The 14,061-nt window shown below is 38.1% G+C and overlaps 2 protein-coding genes and 1 pseudogene across 3 annotated transcripts; 2 read left to right on the top strand and 1 right to left on the bottom strand.

The window, feature by feature from the left end:
- Positions 1–742: 742 nt before the first annotated feature.
- Positions 743–3,493, bottom strand: LOC143750194 (fish-egg lectin-like). Its single transcript, XM_077243084.1, has 6 exons — positions 3,449–3,493; positions 3,292–3,353; positions 2,916–3,143; positions 2,599–2,810; positions 1,138–1,262; positions 743–1,035 (listed from the first exon to the last, which is right to left on the bottom strand). Exons 2-6 carry the CDS (start codon positions 3,347–3,349, stop codon positions 891–893), a joined length of 768 nt encoding a protein of 255 aa, XP_077099199.1. The 5' UTR covers positions 3,350–3,353; positions 3,449–3,493; the 3' UTR covers positions 743–890.
- A 1,791-nt stretch (positions 3,494–5,284) lies between these two features.
- Positions 5,285–6,909, top strand: LOC143750192 (fish-egg lectin-like; annotated as a pseudogene). Its single transcript, XR_013207126.1, has 5 exons — positions 5,285–5,410; positions 5,555–5,763; positions 5,939–6,150; positions 6,367–6,491; positions 6,599–6,909. The product of XR_013207126.1 is annotated as a fish-egg lectin-like (transcript).
- A 2,666-nt stretch (positions 6,910–9,575) lies between these two features.
- On the top strand, positions 9,576–12,346 carry nfkbil1 (nuclear factor of kappa light polypeptide gene enhancer in B-cells inhibitor-like 1). The gene is made up of 4 exons (XM_077243037.1): positions 9,576–10,035; positions 10,114–10,226; positions 10,329–10,437; positions 11,663–12,346. The coding sequence occupies exons 1-4, from the start codon at positions 9,762–9,764 to the stop codon at positions 12,250–12,252; spliced, it is 1,086 nt and encodes a 361-aa protein (XP_077099152.1). The 5' UTR covers positions 9,576–9,761; the 3' UTR covers positions 12,253–12,346.
- Positions 12,347–14,061: the final 1,715 nt, after the last annotated feature.

Raw genomic sequence — 14,061 nt, 5'->3', positions numbered from 1 at the left:
AACCCTATTTTAAATCTTTAGAACTCTGTATCCTCACTAGATTCTGACTAAATATATCATGGGTGTGCAAAGTTTTTTATTTTATTTTTATTTATTTATTTTTTATTATTTTTTTATTATTATTATATAGTATAATCGCATGTAGAGACTGACGATATTTTCTAATCCTCTTGGGTGGGGTGGGGGGTGGGGAGGGGTTTGGGGTGGTGGTTCTCTTTTCTTTTTTCTTTCCTCATTTAGTTATATGTTGTTAGGGAAAGTTAAAAGATAAATGTGCAGACAATGTTTTCTCCTTTATGCTTGTCTCTTTAATGATTTAATGTACACTTTTTTTTGTCTGTACAATAAAAAACGTTTAAAAAAACAAAAAAAAAACTAAAAGGTTACTACTGTTTTTTCTTTTTTGCTGTAAATTTAAGTTCCAAGTAAGGTTGCTACCGCAACCAAGCTGCCAGTTTTTAACTGTGAATTGCACAAGTTATTTTTTACATTGTGGTTTTTGGCCCGTAAATTTAAGTCCTGTAAAACCACCAGGTTACCACCATATTTTTTACGGTAAAATACTGGCAACCACAGCTGCCGGTTTTGTACCGTAAAGTTCACTCTTTTTTTTTTCAGTGTAGAAATTATAGACAAAAACATGTTTGACTAGAAATAAAACATGAAACGTTTTTTTTTTTCAGTTGGAGAACCACTGAACAAAATGATACACAAAAGAAACAACACTGATAAGATGCTATCATAATGCTTTATTGACTCAAGAGAAGAGGAGAGAAGAGAATAGAAGAGAGATTAATCAAACTTTTAGATTTCTGTTAATAATGACTAATTACTTTGAGGTTTCTGTTAATGATTTGAGTTCTTCTGTTGCTGCAGTGACTCATGACAGGCTATAAACTACATCTACGGATGGAGCCGTCAACACAGACGACCCACAGAAATCCCAGGTCAAAGCTCACATGCTTGTGGTTATTGGGACAGACAAGCATCAAGATCCAGTCTGTGCCTGCAGGGTTGGATCGTGTGACGCCAGTTCTGCAAAATTATCGTTTCTTTAATGTACCATTTGATTTATATCAGAAAATTATTAATCACTTTTGTTCATACAATGTTTAATATGATGAATGTTCTATTCACCTTTGGTATAAGTTCCCTTGATAGTTGACACCAAAGACACTGCCATCAGTTGCTACTTCAATCATGGACCTAAGTCCACCAATATTCACAAAGCTGGACCCAGAACAGGCATTACTAGACACATCCTGCAAGAGACCCAAGAAACACAAACCAGTCAACCATAATAAAGTCACATAAAATAACTGCGTTTGCTGCTTCCCACCAGTTTCTTTATTTCTTTAGTTATGTCAGAAAATCAAACGTGTGCGTGATGTCTACTTTATTGTTAAAGCAGCAGGAAACTTCACACTACTCCAATGATCTATTCACGCAGATCTTCAATAGATCATTGGAGCAGTGTGAAGTTCCCTGCTGCTTCAAACGCTCCACTATCATTCCTGTCCCCAAAAAACCCCAAATCACTGGACTTAATGGCTACAGACCTGTCGCTCTCGCGTCTGTGGTCATGAAGTTGTTTGAAAGACTGGTGTTGGCCCACCTGAAGGACATCACTGGATCCCTTTCAGTTTGCTTACAGAGCAAAAAGGTCTGTGGATGATGCAGTCAACATGGGACTGCATTATATCCTGCAACATCTCGACAGACCTGGGACTTATGCAAGGTTCCTCTTTGTGGACTTCCATCTCTCAGGACCTGAAGTGGGACAATCACATTGACTCCATTGTGAAAAAAGCCCAGCAGAGACTGTACTTCCTTTGCCAGCTGAGGAAGTTCAACTTGCCACAGGAGCTGCTGATTCAGTTCTACTCAGCCATCATTGAGTCTGTCTTATGCACTTCCATCACTGTCTGGTTTGGTTCAGCTACCAAATCAGACATCAGGAGACTACAACGGACAGTCCGGACTGCGGAGAGGATTATCGGTGCCCCCCTGCCAAACCTCCAGGACCTGTACTCTTCCAGAGTGAGGAAGAGAGCAGGTAAAATCATCACAGACTCCACTCACCCTGAACACCTCCTGTTTGAACTATTACCGTCAAGACGGCGACTTCAAGAACATCTCGGCACAGGAACAGTTTCTTCCCACAGGCCATTTCCCTCCTGAACAGTTAACATATCTCCCAAGGCATATGCCTTTAAGTGCAATACTCCCACTGTTTAGTGCAATATCCTACAACTCAGGTGATACTTATATGTAGATTCATTTATTTATTATATTCAAAACACTGTAAATATGTTCATAATCTGTAAATCTGAAAATGTCCATTCTGACTAAACCCAACTGTGATACTTTTATTCTCATATATTTATATTTTTTATTCTTATAATTTGTAGTATTATGTTTCTTGTTGTATTTGTATTTGTATATGTCCACTGGAAGCCTCAGTACCAAAACAAATTCCTTGTGTGTGCAAGCACACTTGGCAATAAAGCTCTTTCTGATTCTGATTCTGATTATTGTTAAAAACCTGGTTTATTTAAACTTTAACTCATGCCCTTGTATTTAACAGTGTGAAATCACCTTCAAGATGAAGATTTGGTCAAGGCCGTTCACTCCCCAACAGCTGTACGGGCCACAGCTGAAATACTTCAGCTTTCCATTAACTCCAACCCAAGGAATAGTGCTGGAAGGCCATTTGTTGTTTGCATCCATATTTAAACAGAATATGTTATCATTTCCATTGACACCTGCAATGATCTGATCACCCCCAGCATCCACCTGTTTAAGAAGGCCTAACAGTACAATCAACAGGTTATATCAAAGATTAATTTAAGAAAAACAACAAGATAATGTCTCAAAACAAATTTTAATGACTGATTAAGCATGTCTTTTTTCACCTGGAAACTGCACAAAGCTGCTACCCTCCAACTTGAAGATATTGTTAGCTGTATTCACCCCGAACTGACCAGCAGTACCAACACTGATGTGCTTTAGAGAAATGCCAATCTTTGTGAAGGCATTATCATTTAGGACAAATGCTTCATTTTGATCGTTCACTCCAACGACTGAACCAGATTCAGCATCTATCTGCTTCAGTGTGCCATTCATCACTGCACAGTTTAAAGCTGTGAAAACATGGTGCAAAATGGGTATAGACACTTTCAGAAAAGAAGTACATACTGTTATTTAAAAAACTAGCAAAAAATATTTATTTTAAAATGGATTTTTAATTAATGTATACATTTATGTTACCAAATTACATTAGTAGCTTACCCAGAGTTGGAAGGAACTGGCAGCCGAAGAGCAGGAGGACGCTCTGAAAAACCTTCATTGCTCTGTTCATAACCATTAATCATTTATATAAGTGAGTTCAATATGAGTAAGGATAAAACAATGAATATTACAGTAACATTAATTAAAGGAAGACAACCTTCACTTGATAGAACAGAATTCAGCAGTCAGAGTGGATTCTTCTACTGGGGGGTATTAACCTTGGACTATTTCTCATTGTTTGATTCCTTGCCGCTTGCCCTGACCTTTGCCTGTCTACTGGATTGTGATTATCACCTGCCCCTAGTGATGGCAAAATGAGGCTTCCTGAACCACTGAGACCAGTGCTTCACCAAAAGGTTCATTACTCAAACCTTCATTCAGCATTGCTCACTAGTGACACCTAGCTACTGTGCAAAGAAGTAGCAGACGAATTAAAGGTGCTCTAAGCGATGTTGGGTGATGTCACTTCTTGTTGATGTTCGAAGTATTGTCAAACAAAACAGAGGCTAGCTGGACCCCCCCAAATCCTTCTTGTCAGTTATTGGCTGGAACAGTTTGTTATGTTTCGTGTTGCGGGTTAGCCCAGTTTGTTTTTGTTGCCGTTTTTGGAGCCTGGGGTGTCTGCAGAGACTGCAGTTTTTTACAGTGTGTTCAGGGGACAGGCAGCTAGCGGATAGTGAAGAGAAGTTTGCTGTATGTGACAAAAAAATGTTTTGGTCTAAAAAACGCATGGCATCGCTTAGAGCACCTTTAATTCTGAACCAATGACCTGAGCAGACCTATGATGTCCCCTTCTGTTTCATTTATTTATTTATTTTCTTCTCACAGTTAATGTCTGTAACCTTTCATTTGCAACAATAAAAAGACCTGAGCAGACATTTGTCCATTAACTGGGTATAAAATATGCATCTTTCTCTGTCTGAATTTACTTGTGCAGTTCACACACACAGTTAATTAATTATTCATAAATTGTTTGGATAGTGACAGTATGAACAACAAAAGTGACACTGTGTTGAGTGCAGTGCTTATGGTGGAGTGAGTGTAATAAAGTAAACTGCAACAGAATAGTCTGGGGTGGAAAAAAGTTAAGAATTGTTTTCGGGGGGTTTTGTGCAGTGAACTGTTACTAGTTTTAGTGCAGTGTTGTGCTTATGGGACTGGGGATATAGAGGAGCAAATTCCAACACTGCAGTTTGGGGTGGGTGAAGGAAGGATTACAATAGATTTTGATTGAAAAACAGAATTTTTTCAAGTGTGTTGGGGTTTAGACTATCCCTCTTCTTGGACAAAACCTCTCCAGCCTAGGAAAAGATCATTTCAAAAGGAACAGAGGATGCAGGGGAACATAAAAATGCCAGTGCCAGTTGGTGTGAATGAGGATACTCAATGCTTCTGTTGAGCCCAGACAGGGGAGGATCTCCTGTCAGTTTGTTTTTGCCGACTCCATTACCAGGAAAAAGGAAGAGTCGCAAAAAGCAAACAAATTCAAAAGGGCAATCCAGAAAAAAAAGCAGTCCAGATCCAAAAATCCAAAGGAATCCAAATTATCGTATCTCATTAATATAACAAGACTATAATATAGCTACTATAATTAATAATAACAATATACTATAAGTATTCTAACCTGATATAATGTAATAATATACAGCCCCCTGGCCTAACACATATATGACTCAATAATGACAATGAGAGTTCTCTGACTCTCTGACACTACTACAACTGCTTCTACTACTCCTGACAACACCCACAAGGTGGCGCGAGTTTTGAACCCCCTTTATCCGGAAGCGACACTCAGACCGAACCGATGACGTATCCACACAAACCGAGGCCTCGTTTGTAATTATTCACGTGATTTTCACGTTGACAACACAAGCCTCAAACAGACGGGCTTTGCATCAAATCGAGGCTTCATCTGGCACGTCCATTTTTTCTCGACACAAGCTCCGACGCCTTGTTTCAAATGTCACATCACTAATGTTGAGGGTCCTTAAGGAGCAGGGTTGAGAAACACTGTTCTAAATGATTTGTACAGGTCTAAACAACAAACTGTGTTGTGGAGCAATGGAGGTTTATCAGAGCATCCTGCTACTTTTCAGCGGCAAGCTCCTTCACACTCTGGGTAAGCTACTAATGTGATTTGAGAACTTAAATGTGTAGGCTACATATAGGCCTAATTAAATCCCTTTTTAATCTATTTGCAATCTCTCTTTGCATTTGCAAGCTCTTATTTTGTGCCATGTGTTTGCGGCTTTAAACTGTGCAGTGATGAATGGCATCCTGAAGCAGATAGACGCTAGGTCTGGTTCAGTGGTTGGAGTGAACGATCAAAATGAAGTGTTTGTCCTAAATAATAATGTCTTCACCAAGATCCAAACATCTCTAAAGCACTTTGTGGCCCTGCTGTCCAGCTCGGGGTGAATACGACAGACGGGATCTTGAAGTTGCCGGGTGGCAGCTTTGTGCAGATTGGAGGTTAAGAGACTGACTTTGTAGAGCATAAACTTACAAAAATCATAAGATACATTTAATCTGTTATCTGTTAACTTCTTTTTTTAGTCATTGTTTTAAAACCACAGTCCCAATAACCTTATTGTTATTTTTCCTATTAAACTAACTAATCTTTCATCCAACCCTTTGATACTGCTAGGCCTTCTCAAACAGGTGGATGCTGGAGGTGATCAGATCATTGCAGGTGTCAATATGAATGATGCCATATTCTGTTTAAATATGGATGCAAACAACAATTGGCCAGCCAAAACTATTCCTTGGGTTCATATTAATGGGAAGCTGAAGTATTTCAGCTTTGGCCCGTACAGCTGTTGGGGAGTGAACGGCCTTGACCAAATCTTCATCTTGAAGGTGATGTCACACTGTTAAATACAGGGGCTTCAGTTCAAGTTCAAATAAACCAGGTTCTTAAAAGTAAAAACCTGTGTGAATGAAGTAGACTTCATGTTAAAGATTTTTTTTTTTTTCTGACATAACTAAAGAAACTGGTGTGGAAGCAGCAAAGGCAGTTTCTTGATGTGACTTTATTATGGTTGCCTGGTTTGTGTTTCTTTGGGTCTCTTGCAGGATGTGTCTAGTAATGCCTGTTCTGGGTCCGGCTTTGTGAAAATTGGTGGACTTCTGTCCATGATTGAAGTAGCAACTGATGGTAGTGTCTTTGGTGTAAACTATTAAGGGTCCTTATTCCAAAGGTGAATTGAACCTCCATCATATTGTATTAACAAAAGTGATGAACGTCAAAAATGATCTTCTGACGTAAATGAAACGCTGGTCAATAAACCATTTTCGTCTGTTGCAGAACTGGTGTCACTCGATCCAACCCTGCTGGCAAAGACTGGATCTCGATGCTTTTCTGTCCCAATGGCCACAAGCATGTGAGCTTTGACCTGGGATTTCTGTGGGTCGTCTGTGTTGACGGCTCCATCCGTAGATGTACTTTATAGTCTGTCATGAGTCACTGCAGCAACAGAAGAACTCAACTAGTTAATGTTTTCAAAATAGAATCTAAACGCTTGACTGTACTTTCTCTTCTCTGGATTGCTGTTGAATAAATAAAGCATTAATTAAAGCATCCATTTTATCAGTAATTATTTGGTTTAGTGGTTCGCAAAGTGTAGAGCAGGATATGTGCAGCTCCATGGAAATTCACACCATTTAAAATGTAAATTTCATTCAAGTGTGTTTTATTTCTTAGGCCTGAGAATTCATATGTTTATGCATCTTTTAAAATTTATAAAAAATGTAAAGCTGTGTGGGGAGGTATGGGGTGTTAATACCAGAGGTGAAAAATACTTGGATAATTTATCTTCATTACTGTACCTTACTTCATATTTTGGTGGATTTGAACTTCATTTAAGTACAATTTAAACTGACTACTTGAACATTTACTTGAAGAAAAAAAAACGTACTTTTTACTCCTTACAGTTTTATTTCAACTTGAAAAGTACCAATACGTTTTTTATTTGTTTATTCTAGTTTATGCACATTAAATATGATAAACAAAAGCTCAAACGTTTGCGCTTGACGTGCGAGAACCAATGATCATTATTTTTGTGCATCAAGCAAACATGTTTTAGCCTCAGTTAAAACTTTTATCAGGGAAATATCTGGCTTCAGAGGTTCACCATCAAATCTGAGGAAGCAATGTTGCTTTTTTTCCTAAAGAAAGTTTATTCACTATTTTTGTCTGTTTTGATATAGCTGTTAGCTGTCCATGTAGTACAGTATATTGGCTGAATGCACAAGATTGAGTGCAAATTAAATTAAATCAGTGATAAGAATTTAAATACAATTAATATTTTTGTTGAACATGATTGCTTTTTTATATATTAAATGTAAAATCATGTTTAATCATGTTTAGTAATGTTCAATCAAGATGCTTAAGAGGGAGTGGATAAGTAATATTATAATTATTTATTGAGTGACAATTAGGACTCAATGAAATCTTTTTTAAATCAAAATAATTACATGATTTGCTAATTAATGAATTTAATTGATTGCAAATAATTACATATCAATATTTGCTGACAAAAAACTAAATGCTGCAAATAAACAATAAAAATATTAATTATTGTTACAGACAGGGGTGTTGAATGGACAACACAAAAAGTGGCTTTTTCAATAAGTCAATATTGTATGTCAGTCATAATTTATTAAACACAAGTTATTTTATTCTGTCTGCATGTTTCTGGCCTCACGCGTGTTTTTACTCTTAGCATGACCCGGTGCCCCACGCACAAGCGCATCCTTTAGATTATTGGCTAATACATTTTAATGAAACAAAAGGCCTACGTCATAAAACTCAGAAGAGGATGCATTTTAATATCTATGTTGTTCTCTCTCTAGTTGTTAGATAGTCAGGCCGATGGCAGTTCATGCGTGAACGACGTTAGGCCTATTATAGGCAATGAATTATTCTTTCCTTTTAATATTAGTGTTTAAAATATTTAATTTACAATTAATTATATCATTTTTTTTAACTTACTGGGCGAGGGCGACCATGCTAGCAGCCGTCATTTACCCTGCCATACCAACGTAGGTGAATTTAGGCTATATCTACACAGAAGAAAGCCCTGTAGGCTCTTCCCCGGTACGGGTTGTGTCGAGCCATTCGTTAGTCTGGTTGTTTGATGAGAAAAAGATGAAATGTAGTTGCAATAAACGAGTTAAGAATCCGCACATCATCAGCAGCGGAGGACTCTTATTCTGCTGTGCGCTACCGAGGAAGGACTGATGACGGACCAGTTTGATCTTCGGCTGACAAATCAGAGGAAAGGGGCGCGTTTCATTCCCGCCCACGTGTAGAAATCGAATATTCAAGCTGTTTATTATTTTTCTACCTCAGAACGAAAAACGAAAATCAAGCTGAATTCTTGTTTTTCGTCTCTTTGGAAAAAATGAAAAAACAAAAAAGGAACTGTTTTCTCATTTTTCTACTTTCAATATTAAATCAAAACACGACTGAACGAATGATACACGGATTATGAAGCCTACACTGCAGCTTTAAAGGGGTCCTATTATGCCCTTTTACGAAGTCTTGATTTTGTTTTTGGGTTGTACTAGAATGTTTTCACGCTTGATTGTTCAACAAAAACAAAAACAATATTTTTTCACATATTCTACAGCACCACTATTGTTTTTAATAGAAGAAGACAGGCATGTTATCCAAGCATTAAAGGGATAGTTAACCTAAAAATTAAAATTCTGTCAGTATTTACTCACCCTCATGTTGTTCCAACCCCGCAAGACCTTCGTTCATCTTCGGAACACGAATTAAGATATTTTTGATTAAATCTGAGAGCTGGATCACTCCTCCATACTAGTCCATGGGCTTCTTCAGGGATTGAAACTCGCCAGCCCCGAAAAGTTATTAAAGATATCGCTAAAACAGTCCAAGCGACTACGTTGGCTCAATCTTGAGTTTATCAAGCGACGAAAATACTTTTTGTGCGCAAAAAACAAACAAAAATAACGACTTTATTTCAACTATTCATTTTCCTTTAATTCTACATAGATCAGTGGTAATAATACATGCTGTGTTAGATGAATGGCGTTGCATGTTTGCTTCAGTCCCTTCAGCTGATCCGTCAAGATAATGTCAAAACCAGTTAAAGTTTGGTCTGATATCCAAACAAGTTATGAACTAGCCTAACACATCGGAAAATTAACTTGAGTTATATTCCCGATCCCGACCATTTAGCAGTGAAATATATACTGAGATTTTTTGTGAAACAGCGACACCTGCTGGTCACCTTGCAAACCTTCGTGTCAACACGGAACTATTGGAACTGCTGGGTTCCTCCGGAATGATTTCGCAGACGCACTGCAGACAGTGGTGTCGTGTAACGTTTGTTGAAGTCCGTAATTAGACAAGACTTCTCATTATCAAATGTGCCATTACATGTATACATATATCCATAGTGATCATTTTATCCTTATTTTAATATCTGCATGTAGTTCCGATGTTGAAAAGAAAGCAGAGAAGAGTTTTGCGCTATGTGGAAGAGGGGAGTTTGATGAAGTTAAAGTCATTCCTTCGTAAACACAAAGATCTGGAGCTGAACTTCACCCAGGGGAAGAAGCACAGAGGTCCTTTACACATTGTCTGTTCTCACGGGGATGATGCAATTCTCAGACTGCTGCTGAAACATAGAGCAGATCCCCTGCAAACCGACCGGAATGGAGAAACACCGCTACATCTGGCCGCAAAAAGAGCCCTCAAACATGGCAAAAGAGGTATGAGACTGTGCTCTGTAATATCAAGAAACTCTTTTTCTTATCTGTGTTAAAGGCTGTTCACATTATCAATCGCAGCTTATGATGACCTGGTGGTGCCATTACGAAAAAACTGTCCAGAAGCCATGGATATTCCCAATAAAGCAGGAGTGACTCCTCAGGACCTGCTCCAGTGGATGAAGCCCGAGCAGGTGCTGTGAAAATACAGACTCTCTAAACTAACGAAGGAATGGTTCAGTTATATTTCATGCAAGTTCATCATAATATGTTCCATATTAATTTAATTGAAACAGGTGAATGTCAAAAATGAATCCTCAAATGTTGATCCAGAGCAACAATGGAGAGAGAAGCTGTTAGGCGAATGCCAGGAAGAGTTTTTTGAGACATATGGACAGTATGATGGTAAGCTGTTTGTTCTTATACATCCTGCACTAATACAATATATATTTTTGAAGTGGCTGGTTATACCACATATCACAGTTATTTATAAACTAATTCACAGATGTGTCTCTTAAAGAAAATCAAAAATATTATACAAATTTATTTTGAAACATGAGTCAATTCATGTTGGTTGAAATGGTTGTGATTTTTTTTTAAAGAAAATTTTCAATTTAATAACAAAAAATGTAATTTGGTATTACCATCAATCTATAACAATTATTCATGTATTGAAGGTATAATGAGAATGTGTTATTATTTTAGTGTACACATCATAATCGTTAGATACAATACATTGGATTTAGAATATAATAAAAGTATTTAAAAAAAAAAGTGCTATTTAACAAATTTATTATTATTATTAATTCATAAATATTTCTGTGGAGTCGCACAGCTTGACACTTCACTACCTGCTGAAATGATCTGATCTGAATTTATTGATCTTGACACACAGTCATGAAGGTCTACTGGTGTTTTCTCTATGACATCGTTTGTGTGCACCACATGACTTTCATTTTGTGGACATATTTTAAAATATTAATAAGCTGTAGTTTTTTCTAAGAAATGGTTCTTAACAATTATGCTAAACTATTTAACATTTTCTTGTTAATAATTTTATTCTATTAGTGAGACTTTTTTTTCATCATTATGCCTCTTCACTTTGATATTTTTTACTTCATGCCACCCAAAATAAAAAAATAAATTTTAATACAGAAATTAAAAAACATGCTCATCTTAGATGGTGTATTTAATGCAATGCATGAATGCATTTGCATATTTAATGTACTTATGAATAAAATTAGCAATAATGTTAATTAATACATATTTGTTAATTATTTTAATTTAACAAAAAATGAGCAACATCAATTGATTCTCATATGCCAGAGGTATGGAGCCTTTGAGCTGTGTTTATGATCACTATGATATAGTGGCTTTCCATTTGCATAACAGTGACTGTAAAATAAGGATTTTAGGTGTGGGAATGGCATATTTCGAGATTTGGGATTATGTGATATGGTAATTAGGTTACCTTTGATTGGCCATTGGGCTAGTTTTGTTACGCAAACCTGGCAACTCTGCCTTACAGTGAGTAGTCTCATGTACATAAAGTGAGCAGTATGCACCAAACAGTCAAGTGAACAGATTGGGCTGATAAAATAGTGTATGAATATCTCCCTGTTCGCTCCAGGTGATTTCTTATGGGATGACAAAGACGATGAAGACTTCGGGGGCTGGGCGGATCGGATCAGGCGAGAGTATTTTACTAAGCAACGGGCCAGAGAACAGAGAGAAGCGGCTTCTGTAGGACACAAGAGCAAGAGGTCAAAGGGGCGTAAGGAGACAGAGGAAGATGAGAAGAACCGTAAAGATCTGCAAGCCCGTCTGGAGCGTGAGCACGAGGAGTACCTGCAGCGGGCCGCTCGCAAGGAGGAGGAGACGCGGCAGGGGAGGAAGAGGCGCTATGAGGAGCGCTGTGCCGTCACGTTCAACAGCTCCTCCAGCAAGGCACCTGAGGGACTGCTGGGATATGAGGACATCCCCTGGCCCGCTCCTCGCGGGTCGCTGGAGGACATGGTGGGTGTTATGTTGCACGGTGCTGACCAGTCTGATTTATCCACTTTCCGGAAGGTGCTCCGTCGGCAGCAGGCCCTCTGGCACCCGGATAAGTTTTTCCAGCGCTGTGGAAGCCGTCTGGTGGACTCTGATAGGAAAAAGATCCTGGACACAGTCACTGGCCTCTCACAGGAGCTCAACAGACTCGCACAAAACCTCAGATGATGTCGATTCACTGCTTCCAATCAGTTTCATTTTCGAGCTTGCATGTGATTAAGACACCCTTTGAACCAATGAAAAATAAATTCTATCTCAAGCTGATTCAGTTCTGTAATAGTTGCTTTATTGAAGTAAGAGTGGCCAAGCGAGGAGGGATGTTTTCTACTGCAATGCATTACTTGAAAAATAATATTGCAAACAGATATCTTGAGAATATCATACAAGATCGGTAAAACAAATCTTAACTGAATTCATCATGGTTTATAGTCTCACAAAAAAAGCTAGAAATTTCAATATTTAACATATTAATTTTCATTATTTTTACTTTTTATAAAAAGCAAATACAGTGGAAATTTTTCTAAATATTTACTGATGATGATTCATCTAGAGATCGGTATAAATTAAAGTTTAGGTTTTTTAACCATTTAAAAACTTTGTTAATTGAATTAAATCTGAAATTAAATAGAATATAATATTAGCAGAAAATCTGAAATGTTGTCTAGGTAATAATCTAATCTGAAATAATATTAAGTTGAAGCACTGAAATTATTAACTGGAAATTAATCAAATCTGAAAAAATAAATTAAACCTAAATAGCAATATATATATATATATATATATATATATATATATACACTCACCTAAAGGATTAATAGGAACATCATACTAATACTGTGTTTGACCCCCTTTCGCCTTCAGAACTACCTTAATTCTACGTGGCATGGATTCAACAAGGTGCTGAAAGCATTCTTTAAAAATGTTGGCCCATATTCATAGGATAGCATCCTGCAGTTGATGGAGATTTGTGGGATGCACATCCAGGGCACGAAGCTCCCGTTCCACCACATCCCAAAGATGCTCAATTGGGTTGAGATCTGGTGACTGTGGAGGCCATTTTAGTACAGTGAACTCATTGTCATGTTCAAGAAACCAATTTGAAATGATTCGAGCTTTGTGACATGGTGCATTATCCTGCTGGAAGTAGCCATCAGAGGATGGGTACATGGTGGCCATAAAGGGATGGACATGGTCAGAAATACCGCTCAGGTAGGCCGTGGCATTTAAACGAGAGGAGGAGGTTGAGAATATGTATACACTCACCTAAAGGATTATTAGGAACACCTGTTCAATTTCTCATTAATGCAATTATCTAATCAACCAATCACATGGCAGTTGCTTCAATTTATTTAGGGGTGTGGTCCTGGTCAAGACAATCGCCTCAACTCCAAACTTGGGAAAGAAAGGTGATTAAAGCAATTTTGAGCGTGGCATGGTTGTTGGTGCCAGACGGGCCGGTCTGAGTATTTCACAATCTGCTCAGTTACTGGGATTTTCACACACAACCATTTCTAGGGTTTACAAAGAATGGTGTGAAAAGGGAAAAACATCCAGTATGCGGCAGTCCTGTGGGCGAAAATGCCTTGTTGATGCTAGAGGTCAGAAGAGAATGGGCCGACTGATTCAAGCTGATAGAAGAGCAACTTTGACTGAGATAACCACTCGTTACAACCGAGGTTTGCAGCAAAGCATTTGTGAAGCCACAACACGCACAACCGTGAGGCGGATGGGCTACAACAGCAGAAGACCCCACCGGGTACCACTCATCTCCACTACAAATAGGAAAAAGAGGCTACAATTTCCAAGAGCTCACCAAAATTGGACAGTTGAAGACTGGAAAAATGTTGCCTGGTCTGATGAGTCTCGATTTCTGTTGAGACATTCAGATGGTAGAGTCAGAATTTGGCGTAAACAGAATGAGAACATGGATCCACCATGCCTTGTTACCACTGTGCTCCTGCTGGTGGTGGTGTAATG

This window comes from Siphateles boraxobius, unplaced genomic scaffold (assembly GCF_051911475.1).
Source record: "Siphateles boraxobius isolate OS27281-9 unplaced genomic scaffold, OSU_SipBor_1 25, whole genome shotgun sequence".
In the NCBI taxonomy this organism is placed as follows: Eukaryota; Metazoa; Chordata; class Actinopteri; order Cypriniformes; family Leuciscidae; genus Siphateles; species Siphateles boraxobius.
This window is presented reverse-complemented; position numbering and strand designations above follow the sequence as displayed.

Coding starts and splice junctions, on each gene's coding strand:
- LOC143750194 (XM_077243084.1), bottom strand. CDS start 3,349: ATGAAGGTTTTTCAGAGCGTCCTCCTGCTCTTCGGCTGCCAGTTCCTT. Junction 3,144..3,291: donor CCAGTTCCTTCCAACTCTGG/GTAAGCTACTAA, acceptor ATGTTTTCACAG/CTTTAAACTGTGCAGTGATG. Junction 1,036..1,137: donor CAAGGGAACTTATACCAAAG/GTGAATAGAACA, acceptor ATAATTTTGCAG/AACTGGCGTCACACGATCCA.
- nfkbil1 (XM_077243037.1), top strand. CDS start 9,762: ATGTTGAAAAGAAAGCAGAGAAGAGTTTTGCGCTATGTGGAAGAGGGG. Junction 10,036..10,113: donor CCTCAAACATGGCAAAAGAG/GTATGAGACTGT, acceptor TATCAATCGCAG/CTTATGATGACCTGGTGGTG. Junction 10,227..10,328: donor AGTGGATGAAGCCCGAGCAG/GTGCTGTGAAAA, acceptor TAATTGAAACAG/GTGAATGTCAAAAATGAATC.